Source organism: Marmota monax, unplaced genomic scaffold (assembly GCF_021218885.2).
Source record: "Marmota monax isolate L192 unplaced genomic scaffold, Marmota_monax_Labrador192_F-V1.1 WCK01_AAM20220418_F8-fsc00190, whole genome shotgun sequence".
Classification (NCBI taxonomy): Eukaryota; Metazoa; Chordata; class Mammalia; order Rodentia; family Sciuridae; genus Marmota; species Marmota monax.
In genome coordinates, this window is record NW_026693010.1 from 2,984,464 (window position 1) to 3,003,500 (window position 19,037).

Genomic DNA, 19,037 nt, shown 5'->3' on the forward strand with positions numbered 1-19,037 from the left:
TGTGCGTGGCCTGTAGCACTTGGACACTCCCACGCAGGAAGGAGCGTGGGCAGGTCACTGCCTCACACCTGACCCAGATGACACCAATTGTGTGAAGTACCTTGTGGAGGAAAGAGGAAGCAAAGCTTGGGGAAGGGTGGACTGAAGATCAAGTGTCTGGGAAGTGACGTCGTGGACACCTGACATGTAAATCGATGGAAAACCTTGCTTGACATTCTGAGGCGGGGAGGGGACATTTGCAGTGTATTTGAACTGACAATTAGTATCTAGAATAAAGAATTCCTAGACATCTGTAGGAGAAGGCCTCGCAATAGGAAAACAGACTGAGGACCAGGGGGAATGCCCAGGAGCTGCCCCTGGCCTGGGAGTGAGCACCAGCCACGTGGCTCCCTGCAGGCAGGTGTCCTGTCCCAAGGACGGCTGCCAGGTTGGACCAAGGCCCAGCTGGAGGGATGCTGCGCTGCCCCTCCTGAGCGAACACATGTGCTCACTGCTACCCGTGTGTCACAGGGGTTGCAGTCCGGAGCTGGCCAGCTGGTGGCCTCTGACCTCTGGGCTGGCTTCCACTTCCTCCAGCCATTGCAGCCAGGAGGCAGGAATGGGCAGGGCAGCCACCCAGGAACTGATGCCCACTGCCTCTGCTCAGGCCACCTGGCTAGGGGCTGCGAGCTTAGCAGGCTTGCCCAGATGTCCAGGAGGCAGGGACTGGGCTCTGGCAGGAAGCTGATGCTGACAGCACGGGAGACTTGCTACCAAGGAGGGTGCAGGCCCTCGTGGGGACACCAGCTCCTCAGGATGTGGGGAAGGTGTGGCAAGGAGCACACTGGTGTCGGTGGCCCTTCTCTGTGTTTCTTTAGGAGGCCTCCATCCTGCAGAGTCCCTGCTAACTGCACTAGTGGACACGGGCTGACCACTGAGCCTCCTGCTGCTGCCTCCAGTGTCTGCTTTTAGAACAGCAGCAGGCTCACCAGCCAGGTACCACCTTGGGCTGCCCCAAGCAGACTGGGCAGGAGCAGCACTGGGCACTCAGCAGGTCACCCCTGGGCATGGATATGGTTCCCTGTTGGCAGGCTTGTATTCTATATTGACATTGTCTTAAAATACTTGTTTTTCCTGGCACTGGGGATTGAACCCAGGGGTGTTCTACTATTGAGTCACACCGACCCTTTTTATCTTTTATTTTGAGACAGAGCCTCACTGAGTTGCCCAGACTGTTCTTTAACTTGCAACCCTCCAGCCTCCCTAGTCGTTGGAATCATAGGTGTGCACCACTGGACCCAGCCTAAAATACACTTTGCTTCATTTCTGTAACTTCACCGTCACTGTCACAAGACTTGCAAGTACCAGGTGCAGGTTCATGTCGCGTGTCCTTGTAGGCTTGTTATAAGGCTGTTTGGCCTGGTATCCCAAGGCAGCTGTCCTCTCTCTTCAGACCAACCTTGGATCAACAGCAAGTGGCAGTGCTGCTGTCTGGCTCAGTTTGTCTATGCAGGTGATTGTTCTTTTAATGCTGTGTGCAACAAATAGCCTTTCTTAGAACATACCTCAGGACGCCAGGAAATCAACACACGAAGGAACACACGTGGAAACCCCAGTGGGCCGGAGTTGAGCACAGCCGCAGCAGGGAGGGGCCCCTTGTAATTGGTGCCCTGCAGAGCTGTAAGCTTGGGCCTTGGGCATCTACCAGGAAGAGTGCCCCCCTAAGGCGGAAGCCACAGTCCCACAGAGCCTCCTGTTCTGCAGTGTTGGGTCCTCCCAGCAGCAGCGGCCTGTGCTGCCCCACGTCAGAGAAATGCCAAGGAGCATAAACTTGTAGAACTAGGACCTCTGAGAGCATCAAGTATGAGAAGTTGAGACCTTGAAACCCTGGCCCCCAAATAAGTGTCAAGGATGGGTACACACACACACACACACACACACACACACACGGGTTTACAATTAGTTTATAAAAAGCAGAATCCAAATAGGGTTTCTGTTAGCAGTAGGTTGGTGTGTCTCTTAGATCTGCCCCCCCCCCTTTTTTTTTCTTCTGGCACTGGAGATTGAACCCAGGGGTGCTTTACCACCAAGCTACATCCCAGCCCTCTGTCATTTTGAGACAGTTGGCAACTTGCTAAGTTGCCACAGTTGGTCTAGAAGTTGTGATCCTCCTGCCTCAACCTCTGGAGCCCTGAGATTACAGGCATGTACCCTGCCTTTCCCCCTCACTTCTAAAGGTTATCACATATCCAGTCATGGTGGTACAAACGTGTAATCCCAGTGAGTCAGGAGGCTGAGGCAAGAGCATCACAAGTTCAAGTCTAGCCGCAGCAAATTAGTGAGACCCTGTTTCAAAAAATATAAAGGGCTGGGGGAACATGGCTTAGCAGTAGAGCACGCCTGGGTTCCATCTCCAGTGCCAAAAAGGAAAGAGGAAGTGATCATATAATAACGTTCCATTCCGCACCTCCTTTTACACAGCTCTCGAGTGCTAACCAATTCTGTGTCCACCACTCTCTTCAGGTCTGCACCTTGGGACAGTCCCCCACACTGTCCATACCCCTCCTGGCCTCTGCACTCTCTGCTCTTGGCATTGCCCTTCCAGAATGAAGAGCTGCACAGCCTGCTGCCACTGGCCTGTGCCCAGCACAGTACCTCTGGATGGTCGTGTGTGTCCGCCGCCCAGCCTCAGGTGGCCCGGTTGCCTCCTGGCCAGAGGCTGCAGGTCTTCCTCTGCCTGTTTCCAGCCCTTGGCCACTGAGCATGCTGCTGGGGATGCGTGCAGGTCTCTGAGTGGACTGGGCTTTTACCCTGGGAGGTGTTCCAAGGGGTAGCAGTGCGCCTGGTGCTACAAGAACCCACCGGGGTGTGTCCGGGTGGCTCTGCACCTGGCGTCCCTGCAGCCACAGGAGCTCCAGGTGCTGCTGTCCCTCCTCTCCATAACCTGGGGTGAGGTCTCTTTTCCATTTTCTTTGTGAATTTGTAGTGCCATCTGAACAGCTGTGTGGCGGCCCCTCAGTCTCCCCAGTGGCTCTGGCGGGAAGCACCTTTCACGCCCCTCGCCATCAGTGTCTTTTAATTCGCTCACTCATTCATTATGTTTGTTTTCATATTGATGAGTTTTGAGAGGGCCTTTTCAGTGGGTAGAATCCTTTGTTAAATGTTTGGTCAGCAAAGACTCTGCTGTCCAAAGCTTGTCTCCTAGCAGAGGTTTTTGCAGATTGGCCTTAGGTTTTGACAGGTTTGGTGAGTCAGCTTCCTGTCCTGCCTGACTGCTGTGGCCCCTCTGCCGGGCACACACTGGCACTGCTGCTGCTCCGTGCAGAGTGGAGCTGCCATCTCAGAGCTGAGTGACTTCCTTCTTTCTCTTCTTTCTTTTTTTTTTTTTAATTTTAATTTTTATTATTTTTTAGTTATCGATGGACAGAACGCCTTTATTTTGTTTGTTTTTATGTGGTGCTGAGGATCAAACCCAGTGCCTCACATGTGCTAGGCAAGTGCTCTGCCACTGAGCCCTAGCCCAGCCCCAGCCCAGCCCCAGTCCCTGCCACTTCTTCCTGAGTGGCCGGGGCTGTTCTAGCTCTTTTGCTGTTGCATGTAAAATCAGTTTATTGACACAGACTGAACTCCTGGATGTCTCTGGCATGGTGCCAGATGCACAGGTCGGGCTAGGGAGGGCCAGCAGCACCCCTCGCGCCTGTACAGCTCTGTCCTTCCTTCCAGCACTCGGGATTTCTAGCGTGAAGATCTGCACTGTTTTAGACCAAGCATTTCCTCCTTGAGGGGATTTTATTGTTTAAATAATTAATTGAACTTCTTTTTTAAAAATATATGTACATTTTCCTTGTCAATGAGCCTTTATTTTATTTAATTCTGTGTGGTACTGAGAATTGGGCCCAGTGCCTCACACCTAGCCACAGCCCAGCCCTGAGGGGATCTGTAAATGGGTGTCTTTAAGCTTTGCCCACCCTCCTACCCCCCACCCCGTGTGTGTGCATTAGCTTGTTGCAAGTGGCCCTGGGACGTGTGGCCCGAGAACACTGGTTCAGAGCTAAGTCTGCATGAGCAGGGTCTGAGACCAGGGGCTGCTCATCTCCCTCCTGCCTGTGCCCTGTCCCCGCCTTGCCTCTTGCACTAGCAGGGCCCGTCTGTGTGAGCCACGGTGTGAGAGCCCAGGTGCAGGCCTGGGTCCCGTCTTGGGGCGGTGCCCAGTCCCTCACCTGCAGCGTTAGCCGTGGGCATCCTGTGGCTGCTCCAGGTCTCAGCCTGGGTGGAGAGCTCCTACTGGGCGTGGCACAGCTGCCCTCCAGCTCCACTCATGCACTTCGGGCGTTGGGGCTACCCTGCAGCCCAGCCCAGCCAAGGCCCGAGCCCCAGATGAGTGCAGGGAGGACCACAGCTCTCTGCCAGCCTCCTACTCAGGTCCAGCAAGGCTGCCTCAGGAGGGGCGTCTCGTCCAAGGTGAGCTCAGTCATGGACAGGCAGCAAAAAAATGCAGGAGGTGGGAGGGGCTGGGTCCTGCAGGGCACGTCCCCACTAGGCCTCACCTGGCCCAGGCCCCATCGCCTGGTCTGGGCCCTGTCCTCTAATGTCAGCTTGGGCTTGCCCGAGGCTTCTTTTTCAGGATATTTGAGCTGATAATTCAACTGATTGATGAGCCCCATTACTGTTGCGTCCTGGTGGATTTGGGTAGTTGGTGGCAAAGAAGTGTTTGCCCTGCTCATGTTTTGATGTCTGCAGGTCCTTCCTGAAGTGAGGACTCCTGTCCTCTTTCCCTTTGTCCAGCTGGAGGTGTTCTGAAGTCTGCCCACACCAGGCCACGGGTGCTCGCTGCTCTCTGCTTCTCTGGCTGGCTTCACTCAGCTGCTTCTGCTCCCTCGTCCCCTTCCCTGGCTCCTCCTCTTCCCGGCTCTGGCAGCCCCTCCTGCGCGGGAGTGTGGCCGGCCTCCTGTGCAGCCTTACCCCTTAGTCACCTCTCAGCTGTGGCTTTGCCCCGGGGTCTCAGTGTGCTGACTGCACCACAGTCCAAAATGTCAAGTGGGCAGTTCCAGGAAGAGCAATCCACACGTTTTAGCTCAGACACCCTTCCAAGTAGGGTGGCAAGGGTTAGGTTAAGTGCTGGAGGCCCTTCCTGCAGGGTCCACTGCGCAGCGTCAGCCTCTGCTGCTCCCTGCTGGCCGGTGCTCCCCAGGCAGGCTCAGTCCACCGGGTAGTCTTGTTGGGAAGACACTGCCTGCAGTGACTGGGGTCCCCTGTGGGAACCCACAATTGCACAAGAGGTGGGGTTGGCAGTGGGAAGGTTAGGGAGCACTGGGTGGGCTGGGGAAGCCAGGGTGGGGAGTGCCGTGTGGGCTAGGGTCTCTGCTCCCGCATCTGGGAGCTGGGCTCCGGGTGATGCCGTGACCCTGGTCTTTGGGGGCCTCTCTGTTCTGCAGTCTTATGGGAGGGCTTTTGGGATCCTGGTGGCCTGTCTCTCCCACCTGTCTGCTGAGCTGCCTCTGGTGGAGATGAGGCCCTGGCCATGGTACACAGGGTCACTGAGTGTGGCTGCAGTGGGCCAGGCCTGCAGAAACTTCTGGGAGGTGGCCCCAGGCTGGTGGGGGCAAGGTGTGGGTGGCCTTCGGGCAGCGTCCAGGCTGAACTGTGTGCGCCTTACAGGTTGTGCAGCCTGACTCTGAAGAAGCTGGCGGTCCTCAGGGAGCTGGAGAAGGAGCTCACATCAGTGGTGATTGCGGTCAAGATGCAGGTGAGCTCAGCCTGCCACCCCTAAGAGTCCCTCCTGCTTCCTCTTAGTGTGGGGCTGGCAGACACAGGTGCAAAGGCGCAGGAGGCTGCATCAAACAAGCTGGACAGGGCTGGACCGTCCCTCTTTACACCCGTGGCCTCTCCCCCCATTCCCCATCATGTCCCTGGCCCTCTGTGTGTCAGTTTCCCCCTAGCCAAGGCCCTTCTCCACGGCCCCAGAGGCACCCAGGCCCTGCATCTCTGCACTGCCCTCTCCTGCTGTCCCAGCTGGGTAGGTCTGGATCTCCGAGACGCAGAAGCTAGGATGATCGGTACTAGGACAGGGAGACCAGCAGGGATGGAGGAAGGAGGGCTGTGGGGAAGGGCCTCCACCCCCCTGCCACCCTGGTCCAGACCCGACGGCTGACATCCCCCCACTCAGGCCACCCATGCCTGCTTCCTGCCACATGACCCTGCTCTGGGCTCCCTGGGTGGTGAGCTCCATGCCCCCTCCTTTCCTTCACATCCCCAGGCTCCCCACCCCCAGCCCCCTCTGCAGCTGCCCGCCCACCCCACCCCCAAACCTTGGCACATTCTGTGTCTGATGATGCGGGAGTCTGGCACTCAGCGCACCTGGCCACCTCTACCCTTCTCTCTCAGCATGAAGTCCTCGGGGTCTGTCCTTACTGGACAGAGAAATGCTGTTTTTGTGTGTACTTGGGACTCAGCCCAAAGGCGCTTGAGCACTAGGCCACATTCCCAAACCTTTTATTTTGAGGCAGGGCCTTGCTAAGTTGCTTAGGCCTTCACTAAGATGCTGAGGCTGGTCTTGAACTTGCAATCCTCCTGCCTCAGCCTCCTGAGTCAATGGGATTGCAGGCGTGCACCACCACGCTGTGTGGAGCAGATCCTCTCAGACAGTACTGTTCCGAACAGCGATGGTGCACTTGAGTTTAATTTGGTGTAGGTGGGAGGTTGGGGTCCTGTCAGTTCATACAGTGACTTTCCACATGCTGACAGGAAGCTCCTGCTGACTGAGGCCACTTAACGCTCACTGTGCCTTGAGTGCCTGCGTACTTTGTGTCTGTCCCCAGATGGTGCCTACCCTCTCTCTCCTGGCAACAGTGTCTCTGTGCCATCAGCACTGGGCCTCTGAGGATGTCCTCTGGAGGGCTGTCGGCCCTGTGTGATCTGCTTTTTTTAAAATATGGGATGCCCAGCACACTGGCCTACCAATTAAGGCTGGCGTCCTGCCGTGAGGTATCTTGGTGACTGTGTACTGTGGCAGGAATGTTCCTGACCCTCTCACTTCTGGGCAGGTCCTAGAGGTGGGGTTGGTGCAGCAAAGGGAAGGATGTGTTCAAGGCTCTGATGTGTGTCCTATGCTGCCTCTGAGAACCCTCCTTGCTTAGGCCTCCTGTCCAGGATTTTCATCATGACGGCTTAAAGAGTGACTAAGTGACCGTGTTGTTGGTTTTATTTAAAAATTCCCTTTAAATCAACAGATCTATCTTCTCACAGGGCTCCAAACGGGTCCTCCGATCTCATGAGATTGTGCTGCCCCCCAGTGGACAGGTGGAAACTGACCTGGCCTTGACCTTCTCTCTGCAGGTGAGTCTAATACGGGGTGATGGGACACTGTCTTAGTGCCCTGGATGTTCGGATGGGCCCTGCTCAGCACCTGGAGTGATGGACACTCCCTCGCTAGGGCAAACTGTGTGCCTTCTTATTTTGATCTTCTCTTGGTTGTAGCTTATTAAATGATTAGAAAATTTTCTTGGTGTACCATGTTCTATTTTTATTCATTTCTCATGGTTAAAAAAATGTAATGAGGAGGCCACACATCAAATTCCCAGTTAAGCTCATTCTCATATTTAGAGAAGATGGGCAGGAGTCCAGGGGAACTCAGTCTACTAAGTTCACAGCCATGAGCATTGGGTGTGCCTAGTGGTGGACTGTCTCTCAACTAAGATGTGGCTGAGCACCTCCCAAGGCCAGTGGGAAACAGAGAGCCCCCCTGGTTCTCTCCAGAGCCTTGCCCCATCTAGAAAGCTAGCCCAGCTCCAGTTAATTCAGCACCCACTAAACCAATTCATTCTAAGTTCCTATGACTCCTCTTCTCCTTTTAAATGTACGAGTCTGCTGAAATGCCCGTGTCCCTGCGAGCTCCCGCCAAATACCTCCCCGTCACCACCCACCACCTACCAGCCCTACCCTGCCTGGCTACCTGGGGCCGGCCACTGGAGCTGTCCCCACCAACATGCTCCTGGGGTTTGTAGTGTGTGACTTTTTGGGGTGTCCAGTTCTTTGAGGTGTAATTTACTAAACAGGACTCACCTGTATTGAGAGCAGGACCCTTGGGTTCTGCAGTGTGAACAGGCACACAGCCCTGCTCAGCCAAGCGCAGGGGCTCGTCTGCTTTGGTCCAAGGTGCTTTCTCTGTGTCAAGTCTTGAGAAAGAACCTGTGAGCATCTGCTTGGGCAAGTCCCTCCAAGCAGTCCCCTCTGGCTGCCCAGCTGGAGGGTGTACACACCTGAAAGTGGGAGAATGCATGGGGGTCCAGGCCATGGTTGTCTCCTTCATGCATCCATGAACACACATGGCCCCCCAACCCAAATATCTTGGCAAGCCATTCCCATCCACCAGCTTCAGCCAGCAGGGTGGGGCAGAGCAGGCAGCCCTACTGCTGTGCTTGTTCCTGGGTGGTGGGAGACAAAGGGCCCGGGGCCCAGGGGCGACCCTGAAAGGTCTCAGGCAACATCACAGGTCACCCCATGCAGAGCTGGCCTCAGACCCATGGGGCAGGCTGCACTGGGCGCCTCAGGTGCGCACTTCTGCCCGCAGTACCCGCATTTCCTGAAGAGAGAAGGCAACAAGCTTCAGATCATGCTTCAGCGCAGAAAGCGCTACAAACACCGCACGATCCTGGGCTACAAGACGCTGGCTGCGGGCTCCGTCAACATGGCCGAGGTGAGCGCCCGGGCCTGTGTGGCACTGTGCAGGCTGCTTCTACAATAGCAGAGCATCTGTATGTGGCAGATTGCTCCTACATGTCTGGTGTTCACACCAAAGTGACCAGAGGAGTGGGCTCCCCGTGATGCTGAGCTCAGCCCAAATGTGCTGCCTCTTCCCAGTTCCCTGGCCCCACATGGCTCAGCATAGCTCCTGCCACACATGCAGCCCTGTGTGCACGTCCTGCTTCCAGACCTGCCCACCGTGGCAGAGGGCCCAGGCGGACCTGTCCTGGAGCCCCTCGCCGAAGGCTCCTCCTGGGTATCCCATGTGGCCCTTGCCAGCCCCAAACATGGGACTGGCTGAAGCAGTGGGAGCACCTCAGAAGGAAAACTGCCCAGCAGCCCCGTGTCATCCTGCATGCCGTGGGGTGCTCTGGGGCCGGGGGACTGTGCAAATGGAAGGGACTCGTGACATAGAGGCACCCTGGGCTGAGGGGCCTAGACCTCCTCATGGGTCCGGGAGCCCCAGCAGTGGCTCTGAAGACGGACAGCTGGGGTCTCGTGGAGCTGTATTGGGCCTACCTGGGGCAAGCATAGCAGCAGCAGGCCTGGCTGTAGCACCCCCGCCCCTACAGGGCTGCCAGACTCCGGTGCCGTCCAGCCCCACCAGTCACTGCAGGCCTGGGTCTCCCTGACCCCAGCTGCCCCGCCGTGCTGCACACCCAAGCCTCCCCATCCTGTCTCCTGGAACTGGCCTCTGCCCCCCAGACTCTGGGCTCTCCCTTGTGCTAGACTGACTGTTTTAAAGACCACCCTGCCATGGCGGCTGCAGCTTTAAAGCCTGTCCATTCTTGGGAGAAAGGGCCAGTCCCTGGATGTGGCCTCTGCATCTCTGCTCCCCACAGCCCACTGCCCCACAGCTGTGTGCTCTGAAGCCAAGGTTGCCTCAGTGCCTGCCTCTCTGTGCTCCCTGGCCACCCTCCTCTAGGCCCTGCACTGTGCTCTCCCACCACAGCCTCTGGCCCCAGACCCAGCTCGGCCTTCCCACGGGGCCTGGTTTCCTTGCTGCTTGGCAGTGGCTATCCCTCCCTGTGACCATTGCGGGCTGTATGTCATCCCATGAGCTCTGGTGGATTGGGGGATAAAGGTAGCTCTGACCTTGCCTGGTGGGCGTGGGATGTGTCATGAGGCTCACCTGGGGGCTGTGCCAGCCTGGTGTGGTCGCAGAAGCTGCCACATAGGAGTAGGCTGGGGCTGTCAGCGAGGCTGGTACTGTTGTATAAGGATGGCACTTGGCAGGAGGACAGTGTCCCTAAGGTTGGGACATGGGGTCAAGCCAGTGCATGGACATAGAGGTGATGGTTGGGTGGTCTCCCTGTGAAGCCCCAGGGGCCTCTAGCGGTAGTTGGCCCCACTTACTGTCCCTCTGCCCCTGACCCACCATGTGCTCTGCCCAAGGGACTTGGCGGGCAGAAAGGCCTGAGCTGGGTGTCTTGGGGACCTGCACGTGCATGTGGATGGCTGTCAGGGCCAGGGGCATAAACAGGAGAGCACAACCCCAGGACCTGGCAGCAGGAGGAGCTAATGGCCCCTCAAGACCTGCCCAGGCATGGCCTCCACTCACACTGGTGAGCGTCATGGTGGTGGGAGGAGGCCCCAGCTCTGCCCCCTTGGGGCTCCCGTCCCAGGTGGACCCAGGCCTCAGCCTGTGCACCCTCACCCAGGTAGCTGGGGTGGCAGAATCGAGGTCCGCAGGCCTGACCACTGAGGTTCAGTATTGTAGGTTGGCCCAGCATCTCCCTGGCCTCTGAGCAGCTTCCCATGGCTCTGAGACTCTTTGATGGTGAGAACGGGAGCCTGTAGGGTGGCAGGAGAAGGCCACCCCAGCAGGCTCCAGCTGTCACTGGGCCCATGGGCCAGCCAAGCTAGGGGGCGCAGGGCCCTCAGTGCCATATGCACTACAGCCGGGCCCGAGTGGGACGGCCCCCTGGCCATCAGCATCACCCAGCAGAGCTCCCAGCGGCAGAGCTCCTGAGTGCTGCTGGGAAGAGGCGTCAGTCCTGAGGAGCCCTGGCCAAAGCCCGGAGTGTGCTGGGAGAGCCAGGGGTTCTGGGCTGGGGCGTCAAGGAGAGGTCAGAGGGAGACTGGGAACCAAATGGGGGAGAGGTGGGCCCAGGCTACCTCCCCAGCCCCAGCCCCAGCCAGCCCTGGGGACTCTCCCTCGTTTGTGGTGGCTGGTGTGGAGCATGTTCCCAACCCTCTTCACAGGACCAGCCCCTACACTCCAGGCTTAGGGTGCTCTCAGGAGCAGCTGGACGCAGGGATCAGCGCAAACATGCCTTTCACAGGAGGTGTCATCTCCCTCTTACCCTCCCACACGGAGGAGGCGAGAGTGGGTTTTCTTGGCAGAGGCCCCGACCCGCCTGTCTCCTGCAGAGGTGGTGTGGGCAGGCAGGGCCAGTGTGCCTACATCCAGGCTGCTGCTCACCCCCACCAACCGGTGGCCCTTCCCTCAGCCAGGGTCACTGGGATGGATCCATGCGTCCACCTCTGGAGAATGTTCTGGCCTCTGAGCCAGTGGTTCACACCAAGTCTGAGGTCACTGCAGGAAAGTGACAGGTGTGTGGAGCTGGGCCTGCAGAGGCAGGTGAGGGAAGCAGCCTCTGAATGGCATGTACCCATGCAGAGTATGTGGGCACCTGTGTCCCTGTTGGAACACAGGTGCACAGAGCCCAGAAGTGGGCGAGTCTTGGTGTAGGGCTGCCAGCTGACCAAATTTGGCATGACAGGATGTGAAAGCAGATGTGAGCTTTCTTAGAATTTTATTTATTTTTTTACAGATCAGACTTAGCACCCCCAAATCAGGACCCAAAATTTAAAAAAAAATCTCATCTATGGGGCTGGGGCTGGGGCTGTAGCTCAGTTAGCAGAGCGCTTGCCTAGCATGTGCAAGGCCCTGGGTTCAAGCCTCAGTGCTGAATCTGATGTATAAAATCCTGACATGGGTCCCATCAGCTGGCCACCAGCAGGGCTTCAGAGAGCGCAGGCCTGTGAGTGAGGGCTCTGAGACATGGCGGTGCAAGGCAGGCAGGGACCAAGGGATGGACGCACCCTGCGTCTCTGGTTTGTGACTCTCTTGTAGCAGTTGACCCTAGAGCTCGATGGTCTCACAAGCCAGACCTGGTAGGTCCTGTGCTTGCTCGTGGCCATTCTTCCTTGGCCCCCATGAACATGCCCCTGGACAGGCATCTTAGGGGCTGGTGGCCGTGTCACGTTCCACGCTGGCCCTCACCCCTGCTGCCATGGGTCGCTTGGCTATTGTGGGAGCCGGGGCCTCCTGGGTGGCTTCCAGCTGGCTGCAGTCGGTCCTGGCTGTTTCCCTGTCTGTGGCATCTGAGCTGGGGCCCTGCTCCCCTACTCATTCCGTCCTCACCTTGGCCGTCCCCCAGCCCTGTTCTCCTTTGCTCTCTGTTGTGGACTCTCTTGCCCACTGCCGGGCACCTCCTGCTCTCAGATATGGGGTTGCCAGGGTGGAGGGCCCTTTCTGTTTGTGGTGCATTCTAGCACTATCCCCCCTCCAGGTGATGCAGCACCCCTCTGAGGGCGGCCAGGTGCTGAGCCTCTGTAGCAACATCAAGGAGGCCTCCGTCAAGGTGGCCGAGATCTGGATCATCTCCCTGTCCAGCCAGCCCATCGACCATGAGGACAGCGCCATGCAGGCTGGGCCCAAGGCCAAGTCCGCAGGTGAGTGAGGCGGCACTGTGCCCCTCCCTGCTGGTCTGCCCTGGCAGTGGGTGGCAGAGCTGCGGACTGTGGGGCACCTAGGTCCTGAAGGCTGAGTCACATGTGCTCAGGAGGTGTTGTACGTCAATCAGTGCCACCTGATGCTCTGGGGCCTGCCTGGGTGGCTTCATAGAGACCAGGTACCCTATGGGCCGTCCTCTCTGTCCCCTTCAGTCTGTGGCCTGGGGCAAACATCACAACGGGGCCCCCCGGGGCAGGGAAGGCTGCTGGAGGTTGACTGGGGCCTGGCTGAGACACTAGAGGGCAGGATGCAGTGGGGTCCAAAGCAGGGTCGTGTGGTCCCGCTGACCCTGCCAGGCCCGCGAGCTGGGGGCCTGTGAGCCACCTTGGTGCCAGGGAAGTAGGTAGGACTCGACGTCTCCGACATACCCTGTGCTTGCTCCACAGACAACGACTCTGAGGACGAGTACGAGAGCTTCTCCTCGGAGCAGGAGGCCAGTGACGACGCTGTGCAGGGGCAGGTAACTGAGGTTTGCCAGAGCGTGGCCACGGCCACAGGGAGGCCCTGGGGGCTCAGGGCACCGGGATTCTCCCACCCCAGGCTCCCACATGCCCAGGGGCAGCTCCAAAGAGGCTGTGGCCAGGGTGGCCTCAGCAGTGCCTCCTTAGGGCTGCATGCTTGGCTGGCCCCGCCCGGCCCAGGTGGGTGGTTGTGACCTCAGGCGTGTGCTGTGCCCGCAGGACCTGGATGAGGATGACTTTGAGGTGGGGAAGCCCAAGAAGCAGCGGCGCTCGATAGTAAGAACGACGTCCATGACCAGGGTCGGTGGAAGCTGTTCTACTAACACTGGGTGGTGGGGCTCGAGCGGGGCACCGTGGGCCTGGGGCCAGGCAGGGGCGTCCCTGGGCAACCCCCGACTGCCACTTCCCGCCAGGTACTGCCCTCTGAGGCCTGCCCCAGGTCCTCGCTCCAGCTTTGCATGGTCACGAGGTCCCCAGGGTCTGGAGTGAGGCTAGATAGACTGGCCTTTGCTGCTGTGGCCTCCATGGGCCTGGGATGGCCGCCTCCTTGCCTTGGCACCACTCACACCTATGTGTGGCCAGTCCTGCTTTGCCCTGAGCCCGGCCTGCCTGCAGTCCCATGGGCACAGGAGCTCGGCAGGGTTCCTTCCTCTAGGAAGAAAACTTGGGTGGGCCTCAGCCCTTCCTGACCCTCAGTGTCCTTCACTGGAGAACTGGAGACCCTCAAACCCCAGCACTGAGCTGTGCCCCTGCAGGAATGGCAGTGTGGGTTGCCAGGGAAATCTGTGCTAGTGCTGACAGGGGACGGGCGCTGCCCACTTGTGGCAGCATGTGAGTGGGAGGCCTTGGGAGGCTGTGCCCCTGTTGTGCCAGCTACTCCCACACAGGGAATCCGTGTTGTCCTGGACCATGGTTAGCACCAGTCAAGCCTCAGCTCCAGGGCCCTGGGCCAACCTCTGAAGGGAGGTGGGTGGGGCGAGCCCTCTCTCTGTAGGTTGGCTGGGGACATACCTCGCTGGTGGCCAGTGGCTAGAGCTGAGACTGTACAGCCCAGGGCAGCCAGGGAGCAGTGGGGTTCAGACTGTCCACTGAGCAGGCACCGCCACCTTGTCTACCATACCTGCTCAGGGCCCACCCAGCAGCCTCCTTCCGGAGGGGGCTGGGAGAGCAGGAAGGGCTGTGAGGCTTCTGGAGGAATGGCAAAGCCAGCACTTGCCCTCTTGGCACCCCTAGCACCCCTGCGTGGGGCCTGGGACGGTCAGCTCTCCCGGGCATTCTTTGTCTGGCTTCAGCTGTGGCCTGAGACCTGGTGAACATGTCGTGGGACTCCTGCAAGAGCCACGTTGCATGTGTCAGTGCTGCTGAGTGTTTCCCGTGCACCTCCTCTGGCCCAGTGCAGCAAGAGGCCCAGGCACAGCCTCACGGTGCCCCAGGAGTGGCTCCAGGTCATGCCTGACTTTGCCGCTTGCCTTGCAGCAACAAAACTTCAAGCAGAAGGTGGTGGCGCTGCTGCGGAGGTTCAAAGTGTCCGAGGAGGTGAGTGGGCTTAGCCTCCCTATTGAGCAGCCTGCTGGGGAGGAGGTGTCTGATCTCTGGGCAGCTACAGCTCTGTGCTTGCCCTCTGTAAGGCATTGCCCTCTGCCCGCCAGGCTGGGCGACAGTGGTGCTGTCTCCTGACATCTCCCGAGGTGTCAGCAGAGAGCCAGGGACGGCCAGCTCCATGTCTGTAGAACTCCAAGTCATGGTCACCAGGGAAGATGGACACCGGTTTTTTGTGTTCATTAGCTTTCATAGATAGACTTTATTTGGGGAACTGTTTAGGCCCATAGAAAAATCAGGCAGGTGTGCACAGAGCTTCCGGTGCCCCTGCCGCCATAGGCGGTCTCCCTTGCTGCCAGCACGGCATGCGTTCTTAGGTTTTAAATTCTTCTAGCGTTTCTCTAGTTTCCAAATTTTCTGTAATGAGCTTGTGTAATTTCCATAACCGAAAGAAAAACTCCTTGGTGCTTTCATTTTTTGTTTGTTTTGGTTTGGATTTTGTTGTTGTTTTGTTTTGTTTTGGGGTACCAGGGATTGAACTCAGGGGCAGTTAACTACTGAGCCAGCCCTATTTTGTATTTTTTTATTGAGAGACAGGCTCTCACTGAGTTGCTTAGCACCTCGCTGTTGTTGAGGCTGGCTTTTAACTCGCAATCCTCCTGCCTCAGCCTCCTGAGCTGCTGGGACTGCAGTCATGGCCACTGCACCCAGCTTCCTGGAGCTTTAACACATGGTGTGATGCTGGGCTGCAGTGGAGAGGAGGTCCCTGGGTGCGCCACTCTGGCGCACCACCACTGGCCACACGGCCCCCACAGTGGCTCTGTGTCCCTGAACATGAAGGCCATATCACCAGAGCACCCACACTTAGTGGCTGCTCTGCTCAGGCGTAAGTGCTGAGATTGGCATGGCTCGGCCACGTGGGGCCAGCAGTGTTTCTAGGACCCACCTAGCAGCCTGCCTCTAGGAAAGGACAGCTTCTTCCTCGGGCACAGCTGGCAGGCCCTGAGTCTTTGCTCACTTCTGGTAGTGAAACAGTCACTAATCTAGCTGCAGAGGGGACACTTAGCAGGGCAAACCCCTGGCCTGAGGCCTCCCTGACCCCTTCTGTATGCCTAGCAATGAAGGAGTGTCCTCAGCTGGATCTTGACTATGGGGTTCTGTACTTGGCCCAGCCAGGGACTGGGTCCCAGAATGTACCTGACCCACACAAATTGGGTTCTGACTTCTGGAACTCAGCTCAGATTGTGAAGATTCGGCCAACATCCCAGGCACTGTACTTGGGTAAAGGACTCTATCATTTCCTGGGGATGGTCTGGGATGGTGTGACATTCGCATATGTTGATGAAGTCATGTGGTCTCTGTCTACCACTGTACTCCCTCTGGTGTGAGGACCAGACCACCTTGCACAGCTCTGTCCCTGTGTCTGGGTGCTGTGGCCAGTGTGTGCCTCCCAGCACTGCCCAGCTTGTGGCCCTCACAGCAGCCCTGGGAGATGCAGGAGAGGCTTGGCAAGGGGCAGCCTCCTGCTGGGCCGGGAGCTGACTTAGACCACTCCTGCTGCTGTCACTGTAGCTCAGTCTGGGTAGCTAAGATACAGCCAAATGCTTCACTCCCAGTCCTGAGGCTGGAAGTCGAGGGTCACGGCTCCGGCAGATGGGGTGTCTGGAAGGGCCTGGTCCTCTCAGACAGTGTTGTCCACATGCCCTCACACAGCAGGGCAAGTGGGAGGAGCACACTTCCTCCAGCCTCCTGTATGAGGTCACTAATCACTTCCCAAAGACCCCACTCCTTAGCATGTCACCTCAGGGGTCAGGTTTGAACATCTGAGTTTCAGGGCTCACGTTTAGACCCTAGCCCACAAAGTTCATGTGCTTCTCACATACAAAATACATTCTTTCCATCCCAGTAGCCTCAAAGTCTTAACTCATTCTAGCCTCAACTCCAGAATTTAAAGACCCAGATTTGAATATCATCTGCATCAGAGCAGGTCAGACTCCTCTCTAGCTGTATGTAAGCTCATGAAACCAGTGATGTGCTTCCAAAGTATAATGGTGGGACCAGCATAGGGTGGACATTCCCTGTGGGAGGGAGGGAGGGAGGGAGCTGTCTAAAGGAAGTCAGAACCCAGCAAGGAAAATTCAGAATCTCCAGGCTCGAGATGGTCATCTTTGGTGTTCCACCCACCAGGCACCCCAAGCTGGGAGCTGGGCCTCAGCCCCAGGGGGCCCACTCCTGGTGCTACAGGGTGCAGATGCAGAGCTATGTCCCTGCAGTCCTCCCAGCTCTGTGGCAGCTGGGGACTAAGTTCTGCCATCCTGGGTGCCCCACTCCCCTGGCACCACTGGACTTGACCCCAGTGGGGGCTCTCTGCTGGAGCCCTATCTCCACAGAAGTCTTCTGCCTTAGCCCAGGGCATCCTGTGGGTCTGGGTGAAGGTGCCCGTGCCCCCGGCTCTTCACGCCTCTAGAGTTGGCACCATGTGGGTACTGAGCAGTAGAGCACTTATGCCCTCTGGAGGGGCGGCTGCTGCTATCCCTATCACACCAGAGCAGTGCCCCCAAGTGCAGTGAGCACAGCAGAGACTGTGCTTCCTAGCATTCTGGCCGTGGTAGGCAGGACAGCACCAAAGACTCCTCAAGTGCCTTTAGGCCAGTCTCCAGCTGTCCTGTCCACACTGCCCTCCTCTCACTCACTGGCCACCCCCGATGTTCTCTTACAAACACTTTTTCACTCCGTGCAGCCTTTCCCAGGGAGAATCTTCCAGACCTTAAGTCCTTCCCTTTCTTTTTTCTTTTTTTTTTAATGTTTATATTTTAGTTTTAGGTGGACACAATGTCTTTATTTTGTTTGTATGTGGTGCTGAGAATCGAACCCAGTACCTCACGCATGCTTGGCGAGCGCGCTACCACTTGAGCCACATCCCCAGCTCTTTTTTTCTTTTCTAGATAACTTTATTTTATTTATTCAGTCATTTTTTTTTTATGTGGTGCTAAGGATGGAACCCAGTGCCTCACACATGCTAGGCAAGTGCTCTACCACTTAGCCATACCCCAGCCCTTTCCCTTTCTTTTTTTTAAATTTTATATATATTTTAGTTGTTGATGGACCTTTATTTTGTTTATTTATTTATATATGGTGTTTAGAATCAAGGCCAGTGCCTCACACGTGCCAGGCCAGCGCTCCATCACTGAGCCACAACCCAGCCGAGGTCTTTTTGATAAGTTTCATCTTTAATTCCTTCTTCTCGCTGTACATTACTGTGTGTACTCAAGAGAAGCCATGCGGCACTCTTGGTGCTGAGCTTGGATTTCTTCTGCCAGCTGTCCTGTTGACACTTGGAAGTTCTACCTTCCACCAGACACTAGGACACAGACAGAATCCAGCCAAGCTCTTTGTCGCTTTCCTCCAGTTTCCAATAGCACGCTCCTTCCTGTGTGAGGTGTCTCGTGGCCTTTGGTGGCACAGTGGTGGCACGGTCCCGCCGAGGTCTGCCTCCGAGATGGCTCTCTCCACAGCTCTCCTCTTCTGAGCATCGCCAGAACCGCCCTCACAGCTCACCTCGGTGGGCACCACAGACCCTTCCAACCTCTACCCTCCCCCATTCCATAGCCTCTTATACGTGTCAGGAGTCTGTCAGAGCATCACTGTGCGTCTGCGCCTCCCTGTCTGGGACTGCTAGAGCTGCCACAGCTGGACGCCTTGACTGGCGATTCAGAAACAACCACAGTGTGTTGCTTACAGTTCTGGAGGCTGGGAGTCCAAGACCAAGCCTCCCATAGATGCCCAGTCTGGAGGGGGCCTGTTCCTCATGGACAGCACTGTGTGTCCAGGGTGGGCAGATGGGGAGAGTATGCTTCCCCACAGTCCCCCTTTTCTCAGTACTGGGCATTGAACCCAGGAGTGCTTTACCCCTGAGCTACATCCCCAGGGCTTTTTATTGTATTTTGAGAAGGGGTCTTGCCGAGTTGCCCAAGCCTGGCCTTGAACTTGCCATCTACCTGCCTCAGCCTCCTGAGCAGTTTCAGCTCCGTTTGCAAGGACACAGATCCCATTTATAAGGCCACCTCTCATCCCCTGATCACCTCCCAAAAGCCCCACCTCCCAATACCATCCCCGGGGGCCTAGGTTGTGGCAGGAATCTGAGGGAACACACATTTGAGCTGCTGCCTCTGACATAGGCTGAGGCCTCTCAGGTCTTTGATCAGCACACACAGCAGAGCCACAGAACTCCAGGCGCAGTGTGTCCCTGGGTGGCCTTTAGCCTCAGCCAAAAGGCTATTCTTCATGTCACCTGTGAGTGGCACACCTGTATAGTCAGTAGGTTTTCAACAAAGATGCCACGTTCATCAGAGAAAAAATGATCTTTTCAACAGAAAATGAACCTCAACACATAACCTCATTGTTTGCAAAAGTCACCCTCTGAAAAATCACGTACTAAATTTAAAACCTAAAAAATAATTACTTGAATTTTAAACTCTAAACATCAGAAATTTAAATTCTATCAAAATTCTAGAATATAAAGAAACATCTTTGTGAATGTGGATTCGGCGAAGATCTGTTAGGACCCAGAACAC

At 56.8% G+C, this 19,037-nt stretch overlaps 1 protein-coding gene across 7 annotated transcripts in view; it reads left to right on the forward strand.

Annotated features, from left to right (window-relative positions):
• Window positions 1-19,037, forward strand: part of Pacs2 (phosphofurin acidic cluster sorting protein 2) — a 70,958-nt gene that overhangs the window by 31,397 nt on the left and 20,524 nt on the right. For 5 of the 7 annotated variants that reach the window (XM_058582287.1, XM_058582284.1, XM_046453240.2 and 2 more), the window contains exons 2-8: window positions 5,638-5,725; window positions 7,225-7,314; window positions 8,549-8,674; window positions 12,240-12,402; window positions 12,850-12,923; window positions 13,144-13,224; window positions 14,401-14,460. In XM_058582287.1, the coding sequence (XP_058438270.1) occupies window positions 5,638-5,725; window positions 7,225-7,314; window positions 8,549-8,674; window positions 12,240-12,402; window positions 12,850-12,923; window positions 13,144-13,224; window positions 14,401-14,460 (682 nt within the window). The remainder of the gene's footprint in view (window positions 1-5,637; window positions 5,726-7,224; window positions 7,315-8,548; window positions 8,675-12,239; window positions 12,403-12,849; window positions 12,924-13,143; window positions 13,225-14,400; window positions 14,461-19,037) is intronic. The other 2 variants (XM_058582286.1, XM_046453243.2) reach the window with 1 other exon arrangement.